This window comes from Phacochoerus africanus, chromosome 1 (assembly GCF_016906955.1).
Source record: "Phacochoerus africanus isolate WHEZ1 chromosome 1, ROS_Pafr_v1, whole genome shotgun sequence".
NCBI lineage: Eukaryota > Metazoa > Chordata > Mammalia > Artiodactyla > Suidae > Phacochoerus > Phacochoerus africanus.
Window position 1 is genome coordinate 109,046,986 of NC_062544.1, and position 21,009 is coordinate 109,067,994.

The 21,009-nt window shown below is 46.3% G+C and overlaps 1 protein-coding gene across 1 annotated transcript in view; it reads left to right on the forward strand.

Moving 5' to 3' along the window:
- The window catches only part of LARS2 (leucyl-tRNA synthetase 2, mitochondrial), a 167,212-nt gene that overhangs the window by 137,184 nt on the left and 9,019 nt on the right, over positions 1-21,009 (forward strand). The window contains exons 16-20 of the mRNA XM_047771844.1: positions 322-417; positions 3,285-3,467; positions 4,914-5,083; positions 6,720-6,797; positions 8,794-8,905. Coding sequence (XP_047627800.1) covers positions 322-417; positions 3,285-3,467; positions 4,914-5,083; positions 6,720-6,797; positions 8,794-8,905 — 639 coding nt within the window. The remainder of the gene's footprint in view (positions 1-321; positions 418-3,284; positions 3,468-4,913; positions 5,084-6,719; positions 6,798-8,793; positions 8,906-21,009) is intronic.

Genomic DNA, 21,009 nt, shown 5'->3' on the forward strand with positions numbered 1-21,009 from the left:
ACTTGCCTTGGCTCATAAAAGTCATTAAGAAGCAGAATAGAGATTCAGATCCAGGCCTTCCAGACCTGAGACCTGGTATTCTTTCTACTTTGCCACATTGGAAAGTAGTTAATCTCTGCCGATTTGGCTTAACTTTCTTATCGTTTATGTGTAAGAGGCCACTTATTCAAGTTGGGTTTATTAGTGGCATTTGTCCACCTGTCTGTTTTTATGAAGGGCGGTTATCTCTACCCAGCAGCTGGTAAGGTTCGTACTGCTGTTTTCCAGATGCTTTGAATTCCTACCCCAGTTTTCTTTTCCTCTTAATCTTTCCTCAGAGAGCCTTTCATAAGCTGCTGGCCCAAGGCCTTATCAAGGGGCAGACATTCCGCCTACCATCTGGACAGTATCTCCAGCGAGAAGAAGTGGATCTCACAGGTGAGAATGGCCTTCTCATCCCAGCCAGGTGATCACAGAGAACTGAGCAGTGGGCGCTGCCGGGCCCAGGCTGAGCTGCCAGGGAACCCAGGGGAGCGCTCCTTTAGCCTCGTGGTCTCAAGGCCTCAGCTTGCTGTGGGCAGCTCCTGAGGCTCCCAACCCCTTCTCATCTAGCTCAAGTGTCATTTCAGCTTCTGGAAGGGTAACATAGAGTCAGCACTGGGTCATCTGCTGTCCTAGCCTGCATTTGGTAGCCCATCTCAGCGGGTGTTTCAGACCCTCAAGGGACCACCACCACACTACTGCTCCCACAGTGCCCAGACCGCCCCCTGGTGGAATACCTCCCCCTGACTCCCTGGGCTTCCCTCTTCCAGCTTTTCCTTCACCCTGTGTTTTCACTCATCCTCAGAGAATTTCCGGTGACAGGAAGAGGGTGTATCACGTACACTTAGAATACACATAAATGACGTGTTAGAAAATTAAGAGGCAGCTGTGAGAAACTATGGCCATTAAACATAGAATCACCAATGCGTAATGAATTTAAGTAAACCCACCAACTCCTTAAATGGTAGACAGCCTCCCAAGCCAATCACTAGAAGGAAGGGTTAGGTGGGAGCAGTCAATGGAATTGCCTAATTAAAGCAGTCATTTTACCAGAGTGTGAAACGGAAGGTCCATGGGAGGAAACGGAGCTGGAGAAGCAGAATTTGGCAGTGTTTCTCCAACACAGACAAGTGGGAAAGGAGCTAAATTCAGGGGCCATGTAACTCGCAACTGCTAGTGAAGTGCTGTCTGTCTGTCATGGGCAGGGCTGCCCTGTACAGCTGTGCAGTTTGTGCACTGCACAAAGGTAGCCAGCCAAGGGGGTGAGCAGGGCCTAAAATCCAGACACTCGCCAGACCACACACCTCAGGGCCACATCTGCCAAGAGAGGGCACCTTTTTCTAATGTCTCAACTTCTCTGCCCAGAAAGATACCTTTTTCCTAATTTTCACAGCAGTGTTGTTAAGGTTAGTCACAACCCAGCCTTGGGGTGTCGGCTAGAGGGGGCAGTGGTTCCCTGGGCCTCACCACAGCTGGGATAAAACATCTGGGACTTCAGTCTCCCTTGGCTCAGACGTCATGGGGCCAGGCCATGTCGTGAGCATCTTTTCCCTTCCCACGCAGACTTGCCCCCTGGGGGAGGATACGTGCTTGGATCAGCAAGGGCAGGCATCCATCTGCTTGGTGGGGAGGCTCTCAGGATGTGTGGAGCTGGCTTGTAGGTGTATACGCCGGGCCTCTGGGAGTTTGGTTTCTCTTGGAGTCGGGAAATATTTAGCTGGGAAGAACAGAAATGCACCTAAAAGCGGCTTTTGCACCAGAATAAGGGACATCAGCTGTAGGAAATATGGCATGTAGGAGGCCGCCAGGCCACCCCTCTCCTCTCTCTTTCTCAAGCCTCTAGTTCCTTTTCCAGCACCTGTCAATTCTTCTGCTCTGTTCTCCTTCCTCTGCCAGGCCTGGATTCTACTCTCCCCAATTTCAGTTTACACAGTGATCTTGGGCAGCCGCAGGGCCAATTCTTGCCCTTTCTCTTTAGGACCTTCTGGTTCCAGTGCCAAACAGCACGGAAACAGTTTCTGCCTCTTAGTTCCAGTTCCTGAGACAGAGGCTTAGCCTCATCAAACATCCCTCCTGGTCCAACCGCTGGAGCGCAACAACACAGTCACTTCATCCGAACACGGCCATGGGGGGCCTCCATCAGCACCATCTGGACCAGGGGTGTGGGTGGGGAGGAGACGGAGAACAGGGCTCTGCAAAGGGACACCACACTTAGCGTGAGCCCTGATGGTGACTTTAGCATGGACAGGAACACCTAACCTCCAGGTGAAGTGACCTCTCAGGTGCTTTGCTGCTCCGAGACCCTGATGGGTCAGCTGCCAGCTTCCAGAGGAGACCCTGAATGTGTAAAGGAAAGAGCAGTATGTCAGCCTTTCTTATTCTCTTCTACTTATCTTTTTTGTATATGAGTAATTTCCTTTTTATAAAGAGGGAAATCACTTTGTCTTATTTTGAAATTGAGAAGAAGTTGGCACAGGCTGTCGTACATGTCATATATATTCATGAAAGATTTATGTTTTTTTGTTTTGTTGTTTTGTTTTCCTTCAGGGCCGCACCCACGGCATATGGAAGTTCCCAGGCTAGGGGTCAAATTGGAGCTGTAGCCGACAGCTTATGCCACAGTCACAACAACATCAAATCTGAGCCATCTCTGCAACCTGCACCACAGCTCACGGCAACACTGGATCCTTAATCCACTGAGCAAGGCCAGGGATCAAACTTGCATCATCATGGAGTTCCCATTGTGGCGCAGTGGTTAACGAATCCAACTACGAACCATGAGGTTGTGGGTTGGATCCCTGGCCTTGCTCAGTGGGTTAAGGATCCGGCGTTGCCGTGAGCTGTGGTGTAGGTCGCAGATGCGGCTCGGATCCGCATGGCTGTGGCTGTGGCTGTGGTGTAGGCCGGCGGCTACATCTCTGATTAGACCCCTAGCCTGGGAACCTCCATATGCTGCAGGAAGTGGCCCTAGAAAATGCAAAAAATAAAATTAAAAAAAAAAAACTGCATCATCGTGGATGCTAGTCATATTCGTTTCCGCTGAGCCACGACAAGAACTCCTATTCATGAAAGATTCGTGATGGCAGGTGGGCCTCGTTTATTTAAAAACAAAACATTTTTATAATCTACAGCAAGAGAACAGGCATGTTAAGTGAATTAGTGGAATTCTCCAAATGGACATTTTAAATTGTTCACACAGTATTTTCTTATTGGGTATATTGTTACAGAACCAATTCCTACTGATGCATTGTTCCGGTGTCTAGGTTCTGTTCCTGTTCACGTGAAGACAAGGGAGAAATTAGAGGTGACATGGGAGAAGATGAGCAAATCCAAGCACAATGGGGTGGACCCCGAAGACGTCGTGGAGCAGTATGGCATCGACACCATCCGGCTGTACCTCCTTTTTGCCGCCCCTCCTGAGAAGGACATCTTGTGGGACGTGAAGAGTAAGGCACCTTCCTCCTCTGGAATCCCCTTCAGGTGCCAGGGAGGTCGGGGCAGGAAATGTCTTTGCGAAAGACGGTAGTAGAAGGTTCTAGGAATCAGCTCCTCGAAGCAAGGAGCAGTTTGCCCAGCGTCCTATGCCATTGCTGGACCAGTGTTCTGGGGTGCAGTGAGCCTCAGCCCACAGGGCAGCTCGCTGGGATTGCAGTTTCCCAGTCCTTGCCCCCACCCTGCCGACCCAGCCCCAGGGTGGGGCCCCTGAGCCCGCCCTGTGCGGGTCGGTGGTGTTCTCAGGCGGCATCTACAAGGATCCCCCACTTTGAGAACGTTTCCCTGAACCAGACTGGCTCTCAGGGTACTCCTAGATACCGTGGTCCACTGTGGTCCATGTTTTACCCTGAAAGGTTTTTTCTGAAAGAGTGTCATTGCCCCTCACGAATCCAGAGAACCTCACATGTGATCTAGTCCTCGTGTTACCTGTCACCTCTTCAGTCACCCACAGCAGCCTCCAGAGTCCCCCTCAAGGGAGATTCATTCCCTCCAAAGGTGTTTAGATCTCAGTAGTGGGAGGGAAAGTAATCTCAGATGTCTGGACCTAGACTGCGCTGTCCAGCAGCAGGTCAGTTCTCCGACCAGTCTGCCCCAGGTGCGCTATGAGAAGGTGCCTGTGTCACCATGTAGTTCAACATACCGTTTCTGGGGGGGAGTGTGGTCTGGACCAGTGGTCACAGATGCCAGCTCTGGAGGTCGAGTCCCCAGGGACACTCAGACGCAGGTTCGGTCTCCCCACCCCTTCCTGTGGGACCGGCGCCAGGAATCTATTTCCAACAGACCTTCCAGAAGGTCCTGCTGGGCATCCAGGCTTGAGAAGGTCTAGTCCAGTGGCTCAAATGTAAAAGACCTGACTAAGTGATCTAGCCACGTGACCCAAGGCCCCAGGCAAAGCCCTTGAGCTTCTCCAGGAGAGATGAGCAGCTGGATTTAACAAACGTGTCTGAAATATGTGATACACACAGAGCTGGCAAGGACAGGGATCATGTTAAAACACCTCACACTGTGCAGCAGTGTGGTGCCAAGCATGGTTTGCAGTTCACCACTGCCACCGCATGTTACCTGTCCACGTGAGATGGGGGAGCCTGTCTGCAAGCGCACAGCAAGCTTTCCTAATTAAGGAGGCAATGACCTGAGGCACATCCTGGCCCAAGCTTCTGAGCTCCTTGTCAGCCATCCTGTGTTCTGGGTGTCCAGGGCTCTAGGAAATGATAGAGTCAGTCCTGGTCTAGGTTCTCAGACTCTGCAAACCAGGGGGACCCTTCACCCTGCCCTTGGAGAGACCCATCAGGGCACAATGAAGTGTCTTTACTCACAGGTGCTTTGTCGCTTAGATGGGACCAAACCCATTATTCTTACGTGTCTCTCTTTCTCTCCCTCATTCATGGATGTGACAGCTGACGCTCTCCCCGGGGTGCTGAGGTGGCAGCAGCGTCTGTGGGCCTTGGCAACGCGATTTATCGAGGCCAGGATTTCCGAGAAGGTTCCCAGGCCTCAGCTGTTGAGTAACAAGGAGAAAGCGGAGGCCAAGAAGCTGTGGGAGTACAAGAACTCGGTCATCTCTCAGGTCAGAGACCAACCAGGGGACACTGGTTGATCTGTAAATGAGCCCTCATGATCCATGTGGCCCACGCTGCCTCAGAGTGGGCACAGTGGGTCTTCCTCCTTCCCACTCACTATGATTAACTGACCTCACTGCTCTGGGGATTTCACCAAGGTGGAGCAACAATGCAGATGCAGATTCTAATGCAAAGAGATGCTCGCAGGACATGGCTCCCTCTAATGATGATCCGATTTATCCATCCCAGATCTCAGGAAGCTACTCACTCTCCTTGTTGCAATATTTAACACATCCAGATAGAGAACCAAATTTAATATCACACTGATGACACCCTATAGATGTTGTAAAAACAGACACAGAATTTTAGAGTTGAAAGCGGCATGAAAAGACTCTTCATTAGCTTCCTTATGTTATAGAAAGGGACAGAACTGAGGCACCGAGAGGTTAAATGTCCTGTGAAAGTCACACAGCTAGTGAGGAACTGAGCAGAGAGTTCCCTGATATTCAGCTACTTTGTTACACAGTATTTGTGTGAGTTAATTTTTACAAATAGATGAATCGTTCGTTTCACCTTCTTAGAGAATCGTGTATTATTATCTAAATCATTTTGAAAGATTCTTCCTTGGTAGCATCCTTTAAAATTTTTCATCTATAAGTCTGCCATAATACATGACATTCACCTTTTTAAGAACTACGTGGGAAAATGTCATGTCTTTGAAAGGAAATCTGAAGCTATTTTTTAATGCGTACCACATACCCCATATACTCCTTAGGCAGAATTTTCTTTTTTATAAGATGTGCTGATGCAAACTTATAGTCAGCCAAGGTCATTTCTCTGGACTCTGATAACTGATGACATTGAAGGAGCAGGGCTTTTCCTTTGGCTTGTGTAACTACAGTGGCCCTGCATGCAGCATGGTCTCATTTGGTGACACATCTTCATCTTTATTCCTGTCCTCTGTACTCTAGTGCAGAGAAACAGAGCTCTCAGAATTGAATTTAGTGATCTGAATGATGCCTGAATGGTTGTTTCCACACCACATATTTTCTCTCTGGATTTGGCAAATTTCTCCATTCTGTCAGATAATAGAATTGGGTTATTTCCACAAGTTGGAAACTCTTGACATCTTAAGGATGTGTTGTTTTTCTATTTCCTTGCCCATGTCGGAACTGAAAAGCCCACAAACAGGAAGAAGCTGACACATCACATTTGTGTTCTCATGTTGACTCCATAGTTGAACAGTAAAACTGACCTTATCCCATATCCCAGTAGTTTCACTGTGAATTAAAGTCACGTAACCATGGGAAGCAACACCCTTTACCCCATCTGTTTACTATGGTTTTGGTGTTTGCTCATCAGGGGGTCCTGCCTCCTAGTCAGGTGTTTTCTTAGGCACCTACTCCAGGGACCAACACTATCCTGGATGTGGGGGAAGAGGAACAGTCTTGAGTAGTGGAAACAACATCGACTTGGATTTTTTAAATCTTTGTGCCGAGGAAACAGATAGTAGATATATTTATAAATGTCTTTGATTGCACACATTTAGTTCCACTTTTTTTGATAATCCAGTTTTTTTGGGGTTTTTTTGGTGTGGAAAACATAAAGGAAATTCAACGTGAATAATTCTACTCTTACCAATAGGTGACCGCCCATTTCACAGAGGACTTATCACTGAATTCTGTGATTTCTCATCTGATGGGACTCAGCAGTGCCCTCTCGGTAAGTGGCCCCTCTGTGCTCATTGGCTGGTAGCCAAGGAGGGAGGGCGAGGTGACCTGCAGGGTCCGAGTTGGGGACTGAGAACAGCAGCACGGTGTCACCTCCTCAGTGTGACTCTGTTATCTGAAAGAAGAATTTTTCCATAGTCACAACCTAGGGTTTCAGCTGAGTGTTCTTCAAGATTGTCTGGTTCACCCCACCACCCCCCTACTCCCCTGTATTTTGCAGATGAGGACACTGAGGCCCAGAGAAGGGAGTTAGATGACATGTCTGGTGGATGAGTGACAAGGCCAGGACCAGACTTGGGCCTCCCTCTGGCTGTGCTCTTTTCTTCCTTGCTCCATCTGCTTGATTTCCTGAATCAATTGGCATCCCCCCTTGGCATCAGTAACTGCTTACTGTTGTTTCATCCAAGGGGATCAGATTTGTTCTCACCGAAAACAGAAATCAGCCTTTTCTGTATAGAATCATCTTCTAACTACCTGTGACTATCATTTTTCTTGCCACATAAAGAACCTGTCCACAAATGGAACCTAGACAAGCGATTAGCTGTTTGGACAACAAAAAGCAAAAATCATGAATTAAAACTATTAACAAAGCTTTCTCCAAACTTTCAAAGGCGTCAGTACAAATTTAGAGTTACATGAAGCTTCGTATTTTCAGTATGGCAAAACATGCCATCTTAAAAGATAGATAAAGACTGGGGAAAACGTTTTAACATGTCAGATAAAAGGTTAATAGCCTCAATATATAAAGAACTCTCACATATTAATATGAAAATACCTCACCTAAAAATGGTCAGAGGGTCTGAAAAGGTAGTCATTCACAGAAGGTGAGATGGAAATAGCCAGTAAGCTTAAAGGAAAAAAAAATCTGTCTCACTGATTATTATGTTAACAAACAGAACATAAAATGAAACCAAAATTATTGTCACAGGGTGTTATGACTATGTACCGAATAGGCTGGTTGTTATCACGACGTCTCAGGAGGCCTTGAGAACCACCAGCCTCTGTGAAATCCTGTCAGTATCATTCCTCCTGCAGCCGCCTCAGCACTACCCATAGCTCCCTTCTGCCCACTCTTTGATTGCACCCCAAGCTCCCTCCCTGCGACACCCTTGATTCATTTGTCCTTTTCCTCCCCAGTTGACCATGAGCTCCTTGAGGGCAGAGACCATACCCTTCTGGATGTTTTATCCCTGAAGTTTGGGGTATGGTGGGTGCCCTGTCAGTTGAATGGAGGTGACTGGATTACCCAATTGGTCACACCTCAGGAGAACACTGAGTGTTTACAGGAACTGCCAGAGCTGCTTAAGAGAAGGGGAACCCCTCAGATCCCTGCCAGGGCCAAGAGGACCCGTGTCCTAACGGTTCCATATTACAGAACCATTGAGCAAATGCTGTGCTTCCCCCGGTCCTGCACACACAGGAAACCTAGCAGAGTGGTTAAGAGTTTGACTCTGAGCTAGGACCGACCTGGATTCTTATCTGGACTCCATCACTTGATTAACTATGTACCCAGAGGCAGATGACTCTCCCTCTCTGTAACCCTTAGCCGTCTCACCTGTCAAACGGGGGTAGCAGTACTGCCCTCAGAGGGTAGTAAGAGCTAAATGAGTTAGCATCAGACTGAGGGCAGGTCAGTTCTCAGTTAACTCTAACGTATCTGTTGTTGCTGCTCTAATTATTTTTAATGATATGATTTGGAGTTCCCTGGTGGCACAGCAGGTTAAGGATCCAGTGTTATCACTGCAGTGGCTCAGGTCATTGCTGTGCCACAGGTTCGATCCCTGGCCCGGGAACTTCCACATGCCATGGGTGCAGCACCCCCCCCCCAAAAAAAAGTATAATTAAATGGAAAAGATTCTTTGCCCAGAGCAAAAGTTGTAGTAAAGAGGGTTTCTTCCTACCTACTTGTGTCTCTGGACCGCGGAGTGTTCACGGCCTTTCTTGTACGTCTCAGTGTTTTTACCTCACTGTTCTTTTCTCTTCTTCAGCAAGCATCTCAGAGAGTTGTTCTCCACAGCCCTGAGTTTGAGGATGCTCTTTGTGCGCTGATGGTGATGGCTGCTCCCATGGCCCCTCACATAACCTCGGAGCTCTGGGCAGGTAGGTGAGGGAGGCCTTGCTTGATCAGTTACCGCTGACCAGCATATGCTCCAGCCTCTTGTTGGACATTATTTGGGACTCAGATGCCCTTGGCCATGAGGTCCAGCATTTGGCATCTGCACTCCGGATCTCTCTGCGGAAATGGGAGGGAAGTGAGCAGATGCCATGCAGGAGGACTTGCTGGCTGTGCAGGCTGGTTCTCCAGGCCTCGTGTTCAGAGGTCTCCTGTGACTCCTGTGGATGTTGTGGAGGGGCTTGCAGGAGACAGGCAGCCAAAGATGCTGTATTAACATCATGCTTTTATCCGGGGGCCTCTGAGAAGTAGCAGACCTCACAGCAACCTCCCCAAACATCTCAGCCAAAGGCCCTGGGGTGTCACATGGGCCACACAGTTCATGAAAGGAGTGCTTTTGACCCCTAACTCTACAAAGAAGTCACCAAAGAGAGGTTCACTGTAAAGCCTTTTAAAGAGTAAAAAAAGTAAGGTGAAAAGACAGGGAGTTGCGAGAAGGAAGTGATGACATTCGTGCTGCTAAGGGTGGAGGGAGAAAAGCTGTCTTTACTGGCTCAAGTGAGGAGAAAGCACTTGTTGGATGTGTGAGTCTTTGATGAATTCCGTGAGCCCCCAGAATGTTGGCCCACATCTCTGTGTCTCCGTTGTATCCCCCAGACCCTGGTGTATCCCAGGAAGATGGAGCATTTAGTTCCTTTTACTTTTAAGCTAAGATGAGATAGTTATTTTTCCAGTGTCCCCTTTTTACAGCACCAGCAAGTATCTCTGTCAAAACCAAAGTGTTTTTGGAGTTCTCTGGTGGCCTAGCAGTTAATAAGGATCCAGTGTTGTCACTTTGGTGGCTCAGGTCACTGCTGTGGGGCAGGTTTGATCCCTGGCCTAGGAACTTCTGCATGCTACAGCTGCAGCCCCCACCCCCTAAAAAGGTATGTGTTTTTCATCCTTTGAGGAAGAGGAGGACCTATTCACAATGCTTCTGTTATAAAGCCATGAGTTCAATTTGGATTTTATCCTTTCGGGTCTGAAGCCTCTTTAAAATGTTCAGCCAGGTGTTCCTACTGTGGTGCAGTGGGTTCAGAATCTGACTGTAGGAATTCCCGTTGTGACTCAGTGGAAACAAATCTAGAAGCATCCATGAGGACAAGGTTTGATCCCTGGCCTCAACCAGTGGGTTAAGGATCCCGAGTTGCTGTGAGCTGTGGTGTAGGTTGCAAAAGCGGCTTGGATCTGGCGTTGCTATGAATGTGGTGTAGGCTGGCAGCTACAGCTCCAGTTGGTCCCCTAGCCTGGGAACTTCCATATGCCATGGGTGTGGCCCTAAAAAAGAGACCAAAAAAAGTAGAATCCAACTGCAGCGGCTCAGGTCATTGTGGAAACATGGATTCAATCCCTGTCCCAGTGCAGTGGGTTAAAAAATCCAGCATTACTGCAGCTGCAGCTCAGATTCAATCCCTGGCCCAGGAACTCCATGTGCCTTGGTGCAGCTATTTAAAAAAAAAAAAAGTTCAGCCAAATGCTGACATTTATGCAATAGAGTGATTTTCCAATCCATTTTTTTGTTTATGTACCATATCTATAGTTTCTGGCTTTAAATGTTGACCCAGAAAATGGAAAGGGCATCATCAGAAATGTTCACCTCAGGAGCTAATCCTAAAAATTGTCTAAAGGCTCTGAAGTTACCCATGGATGTGTTCTGCGTTCCTTGCAAGGTTGAATCAAGGTCCGGTTTGCTTTCTAATGGGAAAGGTCTGTGGTATGATTCCCAAAAGATCCTGCTTTAATGTATTCTGATTGAGCAAAGTGTATTTTGTGGTGTCTTCCATCACTTTCTGGGCCTTGACACTTATCCTTTTCTTTTTTTCTTTTTTTCTTTTTTTTTTAGTTAATTTATTTATTTATTTTTGTCTTTTTGTCTTTTTAGGGCCACACCTGCGGCATATAGAGGTTTCCAGGCTAGGGTCTAATCGGAGCTCCAGCTGCTGGCCTACGCCACAGCCACAGCCATGCCAGATCCGAGTCTCGCCAGTGATCTACACCACAGCTTACAGCAATGCCAGATCCTTAACCCACTGAGCGAGGCCAGGGACCAAACCCACAACCACATGGTTCCCAGTCGGATTCATTTCTGCTGTGCCACAACGGGAACTCCACTTAGCCTTTTCTAACCAAGTTTTTGCCTCTCCCAGCCCCTCCAGTGGATGGATTCATTGGTAGAGGTTGGAGAGGCCTGGGCTCTGTGCGCCCAGGATGAATCTGACTTCTTTCATGAATGCTCCTCTTTCCGTTGTGGGATGTAAGAGGTCCTTAGAACAGCATGGAGCTCTGAACGTGATCAAAGCTTTGAAACTGCCTACCAGTCAGTGTCAGGGCTCCCTTAGGAGGGACTGCAGTTTGAAGTGACAGTGAGCTAGATCAGCCGATTAGGAGAGGGAGCAGGGTGGTAATTAGAAGGACTTCAGGAAGGTTGGACAGAGTTCTGAGGGTGAAGGCATTGGAGGTAAGGAAAGATAAGACGAACCAAAACGTGACAGAAGACAGCTTTTTAAATTTCTCATGTTTACATTAGTTCCAGCTGGAGAATTTTTAGGGAGGCAGTTTTCAACTCTGAATTGTGATTAGAAGCTTCTTCATGCCAAATAAAGACAGCAGGCCATGGGGACAGTCCAAATTTTCTTTCCTTTTTGTTCTAAGGAACCCCTCAAATATGCAATTTTGTTCATATCAGAAATTCTCCAAGGGAGTTCCCGTCATGACTCAGTGGTTAACGAATCCGACTAGGAACCATGAGATTGCGGGTTCGATCCCTGGCCTCTCTCAGTGGATTAAGGATCCGGCATTGCCATGAGCTGTGGTGTAGGTTGCAGACACAGCTCGGATCCTCAGTTGCTGTGGCTTCAGCATAGGCTAGCGGCTACAGCTACAATTCGACCCCTAGCCTGGGAACCTCCATATGCCACAGGTGTGGCCCTAGAAAAAACAAAAAGAAAAAAAAAAGAAAGAAAGAAATTCCCCAAAATGGCCACCATAATTGCAAATTGTACTCAGTGAAATTGATGCCAGTTAAAAAGCCATGCACAAGGGTTATTGTAATGAGAAAATGTAAAAAAATCAGACACTCAGCCTGAATGAGGCACAGCTTCAGGTTGAAAAGATCCTTGAGAACTGCAGCACCTCCATTCGTTTATGCTCTGTCCTTAGCATCTTGGGGCTTGTCAGAGCCCAGCCATCACTTAGCAGGGCTGAACGAAACCTCCTGATTCCAGGCAGACAAAACCGACATTAAAGCAGCTCTCAGGAGCACAGAACAAGACTGAGGAAGAAGTCCTTGTAACGGTTTGAAATGGTGACTTGAACAGAGTTTGTCCACAGGCCAGCATTCTGAGGGCAACTTACCAGCAGCTCAGCCCTGGGCCCCTGGCATCAGTGTCAGAAGCCTAGTGTGGCCTTTCTGGACCAACTCAGACACTCAGTCAGAATGTAAAGCAGCAGTTCCAGCATCTTTGCTTTCCACGGAGCTTAGGTTGGTTTCCCCCAAAAAATTTATCTCTGCGGATTTCTAGTTTAAAAACAAGATAGACTTGTAAACATTTTGGTTTTTTAAATTTATAAACATTTTTAATGACTACATTAATTGTCCATGTGCACAATGACGTCAGCAACCCGTCCACTCATGTGTCTCTCACTCCATAAACAGTCCACCATGGACAGATGTGCGCATAAGTCTTTGTTCTTACCTCAAATGATTTCTTCAAAGTGGAATAGACAGGGTGTATTTAAGACTGTTGAGGAGTCCCTTGGTCGCTCAGTGGGTTAAGGATCCAGCATTGTCACTGCTATGGCTCAGGTTGCCGCTGAGGCCCAGGAACTTCAACGTGCCATGGGCACAACCAAAAAAACAAAAACGTCTTTTTTTTTTTTTTTTGGTCTTTTAAGGGCTGCACCCACAGCATATGGAGGTTCCCAGGCTAGGGATCAAATCGGAGTGGTAGCTGCTGGCCCATGTCACAGCCACAGCAGTGCAGGATCCCAGCTGTGTCTGCGACCTACACCGCAGCTCATGGCAACACCAGATCCTTAACTCACTCAGCGAGGCCAGGGATCAAACCTACATCCTCAGAGTTCTTGTCGTGGCTCAGTGGCTAATGAATCTGACTAGTATCCATGAGGACACAGGCTCAATCCCTGACCTTGCTTATTGGATTAAGGATCCAGTGTTGCCATGAGCTGTGGTGTGGTTTGCACATGTGGCTCGGATCTGGCATTGCTTGGCTCTGGCGTAGGCTGGCGGCTACAGCTCTGATTGAACCCCTAGCCTGGGAACCTCCATATGCCACAAGTACAGCCCTAAAAAGACAAAAAAAAAAAACAAAAACTGAGTCCTCATGGATGCCAGTCAGATTCGTTTCTGCTAAGCCACAATGGAAACTCTTGACATGTAATTTTTTATATTTATTTACTTCCTTCTTCTCTACCCAGTTTCCCCACCAATCTCTTGTCCTTTGTTTAAGGGGTAGAATCCACTTGGATTTTCTAGGAGTCTGCGATCCACAAATAAAGATGAGTGTTCTCCTTCTTTCTAATAGTTATTCTTATTCCTTTGTGTTTATTTACTTCTTTAATATACTGCTCAGAAAACCGTGTGCAGTGTTAAAGAATACTGGCCACAGCCCATCTTGTCTCATTTCCAGGAACATTTCCCTGTTAGGTTTGGGTTGACTCTTGGTTTAGGATAGACATCCCCTGTCCTATTAAGGAAGTGGCCTTCTATCTCTGTTTACCAGAATGCATCTTAGGAACGAGAGCTATATTTTACTTAATATTCATTCTTCAATTGTTGAAGTGGTGTATCTTCGCTGTTCATTTTCCCCTTTGCCCTGTTGATATAACTTAAATCCAGTTAATTGATTGCCTGATGGGCTATTGTGGGATAAATTTATCTTGACCATGGAGTAGTAAGCCTTTAACATACTATTAAATTCTACTTGCTAGTTGTTTTTTTAATTTAGAATTTTGCAGTTATTCTTAGACCAGTTTTTTTGCCCTATGCATTGTTAGATTTGGGAATAAGGGTTTCACTGACTTCAAATGAATTGAGTTGCTTCTGTGCTTCAGAACCCACTCTACAGAAGGAGACACTCACCCATTCTTTGCTGAGTAGACAGAATGCCCTGAAGGCAGGATGGTATTAGGCCCTGCCAGGCTGATTGTATTCGATTGTGCAGCCTTTCATTATCTCCTTGGACAGGAAACAGGCCTTTTTGATTTGGCATTGGTAATCACATTAAGTCTTTTAAATGGCACACTGTTAATTCTTTCCCCGTCTTCCTTATTATAAAACAAAGTTTATCTCATTTGTAATAAAGGTACTCACTCTCATCCTAGAATAGGCACATCTCTCCTTTTTTTCATCCTTCACCCCACATTATCTGTCTGCCCCCTTCATTTCATTTCTCCCCGGGAAATCTCCCTCCTCATGTGCCCCTCCAGTCTGTGTGTTGGGGGGCTGGGGTTTTGGGGGTGGCAGATAGGGTCAGCTCTCTTCACAGCCCTGTCCCTGTCCAGCAGGTCTTGCCATATAAGTATACCCTGTGGCCTCACCCCCTGCCAGGCTGTCCTTCAGTTGGGTGACAAGATCGCCAGCAGGACATACACTAAAGCAATATGATGGAAACTAGCCCACTTCAACCTTTGCTCTGTGATTTTTTTCCCCCACGCAGCAGGGCTGGGGCTTCTGTGAGCTGTGTTATCATACGAAGTGGGTTTCAATTGAATCTTAGTTTTGCTAGCATGTCTCATTCAGCCATTTGGTAAACATTCACCAAGCTTGTATTTTGTGCCAGGCTCTGTTCTAGGCGTTGGTGGGAAAGCTGGGGAGGGCAGTCTGAGCAGCGGGCATTGTAGTCTGTGTTCATTTACTTGAGAAGGCCATCTCTCAGGCTTTACAAATCTACAGCAACTTTTTTTTTTTTTTTTTTTTTTTTAATTCAGAGAAGCAATGGGAAGCCTTTGTCTCCTGGCTCCACACGTGTGTGTGTGTGTGTGTGTGTGTGTGTGTGTGTCCCCTCTGAACGAGCAGCAGGGCCCTAGTCAGGTGAGGTGTCTGACGCACGAGGCGGGTCGCTCTGGTCATTAATTCACAGGTCTTGGTCAGATGCCCTCTGGAGACACTGAGGACATGGCCTCTTCCTGCCCCTCCCAGCAGCGGGTAAGGGCCAGTGTCACAAAGTGTTCAAAGTCCTTTGCAGACAGTGCACTGCGTTGGGAGGGGGTGTGATTACTGTCATCTCACACTTCTGATCACTCTTGTTCCAAGGCTTTGGGACAGTTCTTCCACACATTTGGTTTATTCCAGAAAGCATAGCTTTCACATAGCTCTGGTTTCATTCCTGTGTCTCTGAGAGATAACCTCGCAGTGACTATAACGGGAATGTGGGCAGTGAGGGCAGGCTGCTTGGACATTACCAATTCCCCGAGTTCCCAGAGAAGCAGGTTTTCAAAGACGAAACCCTCCCCAAAGGGCAGCAGAAGCGAGGTCTGTCTTCCAGGGGCAATCTGGATCCAGGCTGTTGCTCTGGATAAAAGGAAACATTTAGAAAAGCTCAAAGCACTTGAAGCCTAATGTCCTTTACCAGTCACCTAAAGAGTCAAGGGAGACCTTCGGTAGGAAACAGAACCAGGGTCCTGGCAGTGTGCACATTTTAACAGGATGAGGAAATCTTTTCTTCCTTCCTGAAGCTTCGGATCTGAGAAGGTCAAGACACCACATCTGCATTTACAAAGTTATCTTTTGTTTACCATAATAGAATATTGTCCTATCCATGAGGGTGTTAGGGAAATTTTGCATATTTGGAGTCACTGATACTGTTTCCAGACGAAGGACACAAGGTTTCCTTTGTTGGTGGACCGTGAAAAGGCAGAAAATCACTAAACAAGGAGTTCCTTGGTGGTACTCTGGTTAAAGGTCTAACTTCATCATCGTCAAAAATGACCTTTCTAAGGGGTAACAGCTTGGGTGGATCTCAAGGGGATTATGCTGAGTGGAAAGGAAAAAAAAAAAAAAAGCCAGTCTCAAAAGGCTATATACTCTACGATTCCATTTATACCACATTCTTGCAAAAACAAAATTATAGAGATGGAAAACGCATTAGTGGTTGCCGGGACTTAGGGGCAGGGCGGAAGGGGTGGTAGCCGTAAAAGAGGCACACAAGGGAGCCTTGTGGTGGAACAGTTCTGTCTTCACAGTGGCAGTGGTTACAGGAAGCCGCACGTGTACACATCAGAGCTTCTAAAACCAATGAAATCTGAACTAGCTCTAGGGATCGTACCAATGTCCGCTTCCTGGTTTCAATACTCTGCTGTAGCTCTGCCAGATGTTACCATTGGGCGAGGCTGGGGGATGGGTGCCAGGACTCTTGTGCATTTCTTTGCAACCTCCTGCGCATCTGTAATTATTTCGAAATTGTTTGTTTGTTTGAAATTACCTCTCTAATCCTCCAGGTCTAGAGTGTTCAGATTCTGGTTTAGGAATATAAGTAGATGATGAGAGAGGAAGGAAAGAAGGAATTTATTTCTAGTTATGGAAAATTTTACTAGACACATGCTACACACACGCAACTGACCAGATGCAGTCACTCATCCCACCAGTGTATGAGATGCCCATATCTCCTGCCTGGCTCAGCAGAGCAGCACAAAATGCCAGGAGCTCGTGGTGACAGAGTGAGTCTGTCGTCCTAAGTGCCCAAGGAGCATGACCTCGCCTCTACACAAGCCCAGCTTCCAAAGAAAAATGCGTGGAGCCAACTGCAGAAAATAACTCCACCCTCCACCCTACTTCTCTGAGCTTCTTAAGACAAAAACGTAGATTTTTCATTGAAAAATACATCTATATCCACATTGTTACCAAGGCTGTGCTCCAAGTTCCCTCCCACCCTTGCCCTTATGTCAGTTTCCTCTCCAACTACCCACTGCCAGTTTGATAGCTGATCTGACAGAATTCTGTGCACTTAGGTGAAATGTTTCTCTCTCACTATTTTTTGTTTGTTTGTTTGTTTTTTGTTTTTTGCTTTTTAGGGCCACACCTGAGGCATATGGAGTTTCCCAGGCTAGGGGTCAAATCGAAGCTACAGCTGCCGGCCAACACCACAGCCACGGTAACACAGGATCTGAGCCACATCTGTGTTACAGCACAGCTACGCCAACGCCAGATCCTTAACCCACGAAGCGAGGCCAGGGATCGAACCTGCAACCTCATGGTCCCTAGTTGGATTTGTTTCCATTGCACCACGACGGGAACTCCCTCTCTCACCATATTGATGTGGGAATAGTTCTAGATCAACACTTACAGGTCAACCCTGTTCTTTTTTAACAGCTAGATGGTGTCCCATCCTAGGAATGTTCCATAAGTTTTGTGGGGTTTTTTGTTTTGTTTTGTTTTTTGGTCTTTTTTTGTTTTTCTTAGGGCTGCACCTGCGGTACGTGGAGGTTCCCAGGCTAGGGGTGGAATCGGAGCTATAGCCGCCGGCCTACACCACAGTAATACAGGATCTGAGCCTCGTCTTTGACCTGCATCACAGCTCATGGCAAGGCCGGATCCTTAACCCACTGAGCGAGGCCAGGGATCAAACCCGAGTCCTCATGGATGCTAGTCGGGTACATTAACCACTGGGCCCTGAGAGGAACTCCATTTTTTTCTTTTTTTTTTTTTTTTCGTAAGTTATTAAACAGTCATCCACTGATGGACATTTGAGTGATTTCCCCTCTTATGCTATTTGTGTGCGTGGGTGCACATGCTGCTTTGCGATTAGCCTCTTGTCCATAATACACATTATTTAAAATGTGTCAATGAGATCTCCATTTCTGTTTCTCTGCCCATTTTTACAGTTGAACAGTGATTTTTCTATTTGTTTTTGTCTCAGGCTTCTTCCTCTCATCTTCAAATCATCCATCAGCACTTTAATTGTGAGGAGGGTCACAGCCCAGCAACATTTTACCTTCCTTAAGTTTCTGAAGTCACTTACAGTCTTGAAGTATCAGTCTACCACCATAGATCCATTTTTCTTCGTAAAAATGGCTGTAAAATATCATAACTATAATGTTTTGCTGTGCATATATGCTGTCTTCATTAATTTCAACAAAACTGCAAGTCTATAAATCATCTGGAAGTGTGTGATACAAGGGACAGTAAGCCATCTGCTGATGTTCAGACGGTTTTATACACGAATATGTACGCCCTCTCAGTGTTGTTATTTCAAAATAACGTCAGTGGAACCTTTTGGTAGGTAAAGGCTTAGGTGAAGTGCCTTGCTTTCTGTCCATTTCCTTGGAATTCCCAGGGTTAGATGAGGCATGGTGGAGATCAGACACCCCAGAGTCACCAGGACTTCCCCTGTGTGTGTATGAAGGTGGGGTGGGGTGCGGGACCTCCTGAAGATGGACCTCAAGAGGCCTGCTGTCCACAGATGCCACAACTACCCCAGCACTCATTCCGGGTACCATGGTGACGTGGTGACCTTGTCAGCTCTCTGAGCAGGAGAGGAGGCTTCTCTCAGTTATTTCACAGGAAGGTCAGCAGCAACAGCTCTCAGAGGAGGGGAAGAAAGGGGGTGGGCCGTGCATGGTGGCCTTGTGTGCCAGGGCCTTGCCCCTTCCCAGCCTCTTCAGACTTTTTCCACATGCTTCCCAAAGGCCAGCTCTCTACCTGACCTGTATCACGTAAAAAAAAAAGAAAAAAAAACATTGTATTTGCCATGCAAATGTTAGGTATTTGTACTTCCCTAAAAAGAGCAGGGAGGCCAAAACACTACGCAGATCCTGGGGGTAGCGAGTTTCTGTTCCTCCCCGCTGAGCAGGATGGCCCCACTCCCATCTATATGGAAACGCTGGCGGGGGCCCAGGCCGCTATAAATAAGCATCCTGACTGCGCTTCCTCATTTTTTTAAAGTGGAATTTGTAACAGCTTCTGCCCAGCACATTTGTGTCCAAGGTCCTTTCATCTCCCAGGCATCCTGTACAACTGCCATACGGAGGTTTTGGAAAGGTTCCCACTGCAGCTGGGTCACAGGACAAGCCATGCTGGCCCAGCCTGCTCAAATAAAGAAATGATTATCTCCCTCCTGCGACCTCTGTCTTGTATTTAAATATGAGACTTAATAGGATCCCTTCTGAGGAATAAGCAGGAAGCTCCTCTCTGCTTCTGCCAAAAGACACATCTGTTAGGAATGGAGTAGGTTTTTCAGAAGCACAGGAACCCCAGGGCACAAGAGCCAGCGGGGCCCCAGGAATACGTCTTTTTTGCCACTCGATTCTCAGACCCCAATGGGTCTTCCCTTCCCTCAGATTGACTGGCAACACAGGGTTACAAGGGTGCCAGGTAGTGAAACATAGGAAAAATTACAACAAATCTGTGATGCCTACACAAGAACCAAGACAGAGGTCAGCAGAATAAGATGGACCAGTGCCGCTCAGAGTGGTCCGCAGACCAGAGGCTGGTCTGGGAAGTTCTCTCACAATCTAGGACAAGATAAGGAGCTTATATTTAGCATGTGCATCAGCTCTGCCCCTCAGCACATGTTCGAATTGGACTGACCATGTCGCAAGACTGTCTCATTGAAGGAAGCAGTGTGTTGATTCACATTCTGGCCTCTTCCTCACCGCATTGCAGACAGGCATTTTGAGTGTCTTTGTAGTAGTGAATAGTCATGAAACCACCCCTCGTCTAAAATAGACAAGAAAAGAAAATATATTATAAAAGAAAAATCACAATCCAGTAGGGAAAAGAGAAGGTTTATTCAACAGACTGGGCTTAGAAAATTGACCATGATTTTTTTCTTTTTTTTTGGTTCTTTTTAGGGCTGCACCTATGGCACATGGAAGTTCCCAGGCTAGGGGTTGAGTCAGAGCTGCAGCTGCCGGCCTACACCCCAGCCACAGCAAAGTGGGATCTGAGCCACGTCGATGACCGACACCACAGTTCATGGCAACACCAGATCCTTAACCCACCGAGCAAGGCCAGGAATCCAACCCACAGCCTCATGGTTTCTAGTCGGATTCATAACCCACTGAGCCACAGCAGGAACTCCGACTGTATATTTTTTTAATAAGTTTTTTCACATTATACAGAAAATACATTTTGGATAGATAATATAAATTATGAATAAATAGAGAAAAAAATGAAATCTTTCAAAGAAACCAGAGCACAAATATTGAACTTATATAACATATTAGTTGATTAGCTTTATTATTAAATAGCTTTTTTATGTTACTCTTTTTTCAATTTAATTTTTGTTTTATCTTGGAGTATAGTTGATGAACAATATTGTGTTAGTTGCAAGTGTTCAGCAAAGTTAATCAGTTGTGCATACACACACATCCATTCTTTTTCAGATTCTTTTCCCACATAGGTTACTACGGAATATTGCGTATAGTTCCGTGTGCTATACAGTAGGTCCTTGTTGATTACTTATTTTATATATAGTAATGTGTATATGTTAATCCCAAACTCTATTTATCCCTTCCACCTTATACATCTTTTCACATTACAAAGGTAATAAATATTTCTTGTAGAAAAACCTGTAAATTTTTTTCTAAAAGAAAGACTCCCCTAAACATCTACCTCCCAGGGATAATCACTGCTGCTTTCTGATTCATTTCTTTTCAAATTTTTATCTCTTTATATAAATATTTACTAAATCTGGGGCCATATTGTATATACTACTGTATATTGTGCTTTTAGTTTAAATATAGGAAAAAAGAGAATCCAAAACTATATCTACTGCATGATCCTGGTGGTGGTTTGGTTTGGTTTGGTTTTGTGGAGTTGGTTTACACGTACAAATATTTATTAAATACATTGCATTACTATCTTTCAAAATTAAAAGTTTAAGGAGTTCCCTGGTAGCTAAGTGGGTTAAGGATCTGGTGTCGTCACTGCTGTAACTCAGGTCACTGCTGTGGTACAGGTTTGATTCCCTGGCCTGGGAACTACCACATGCTGCAAGCACAGGGGGGGGGGGGGGAAATGCTATCCATGTGAACATTATTTTCTTCTTTGTATTTTGACCTTTTGCAATTTTTCTGCAATGAGCATATGTTA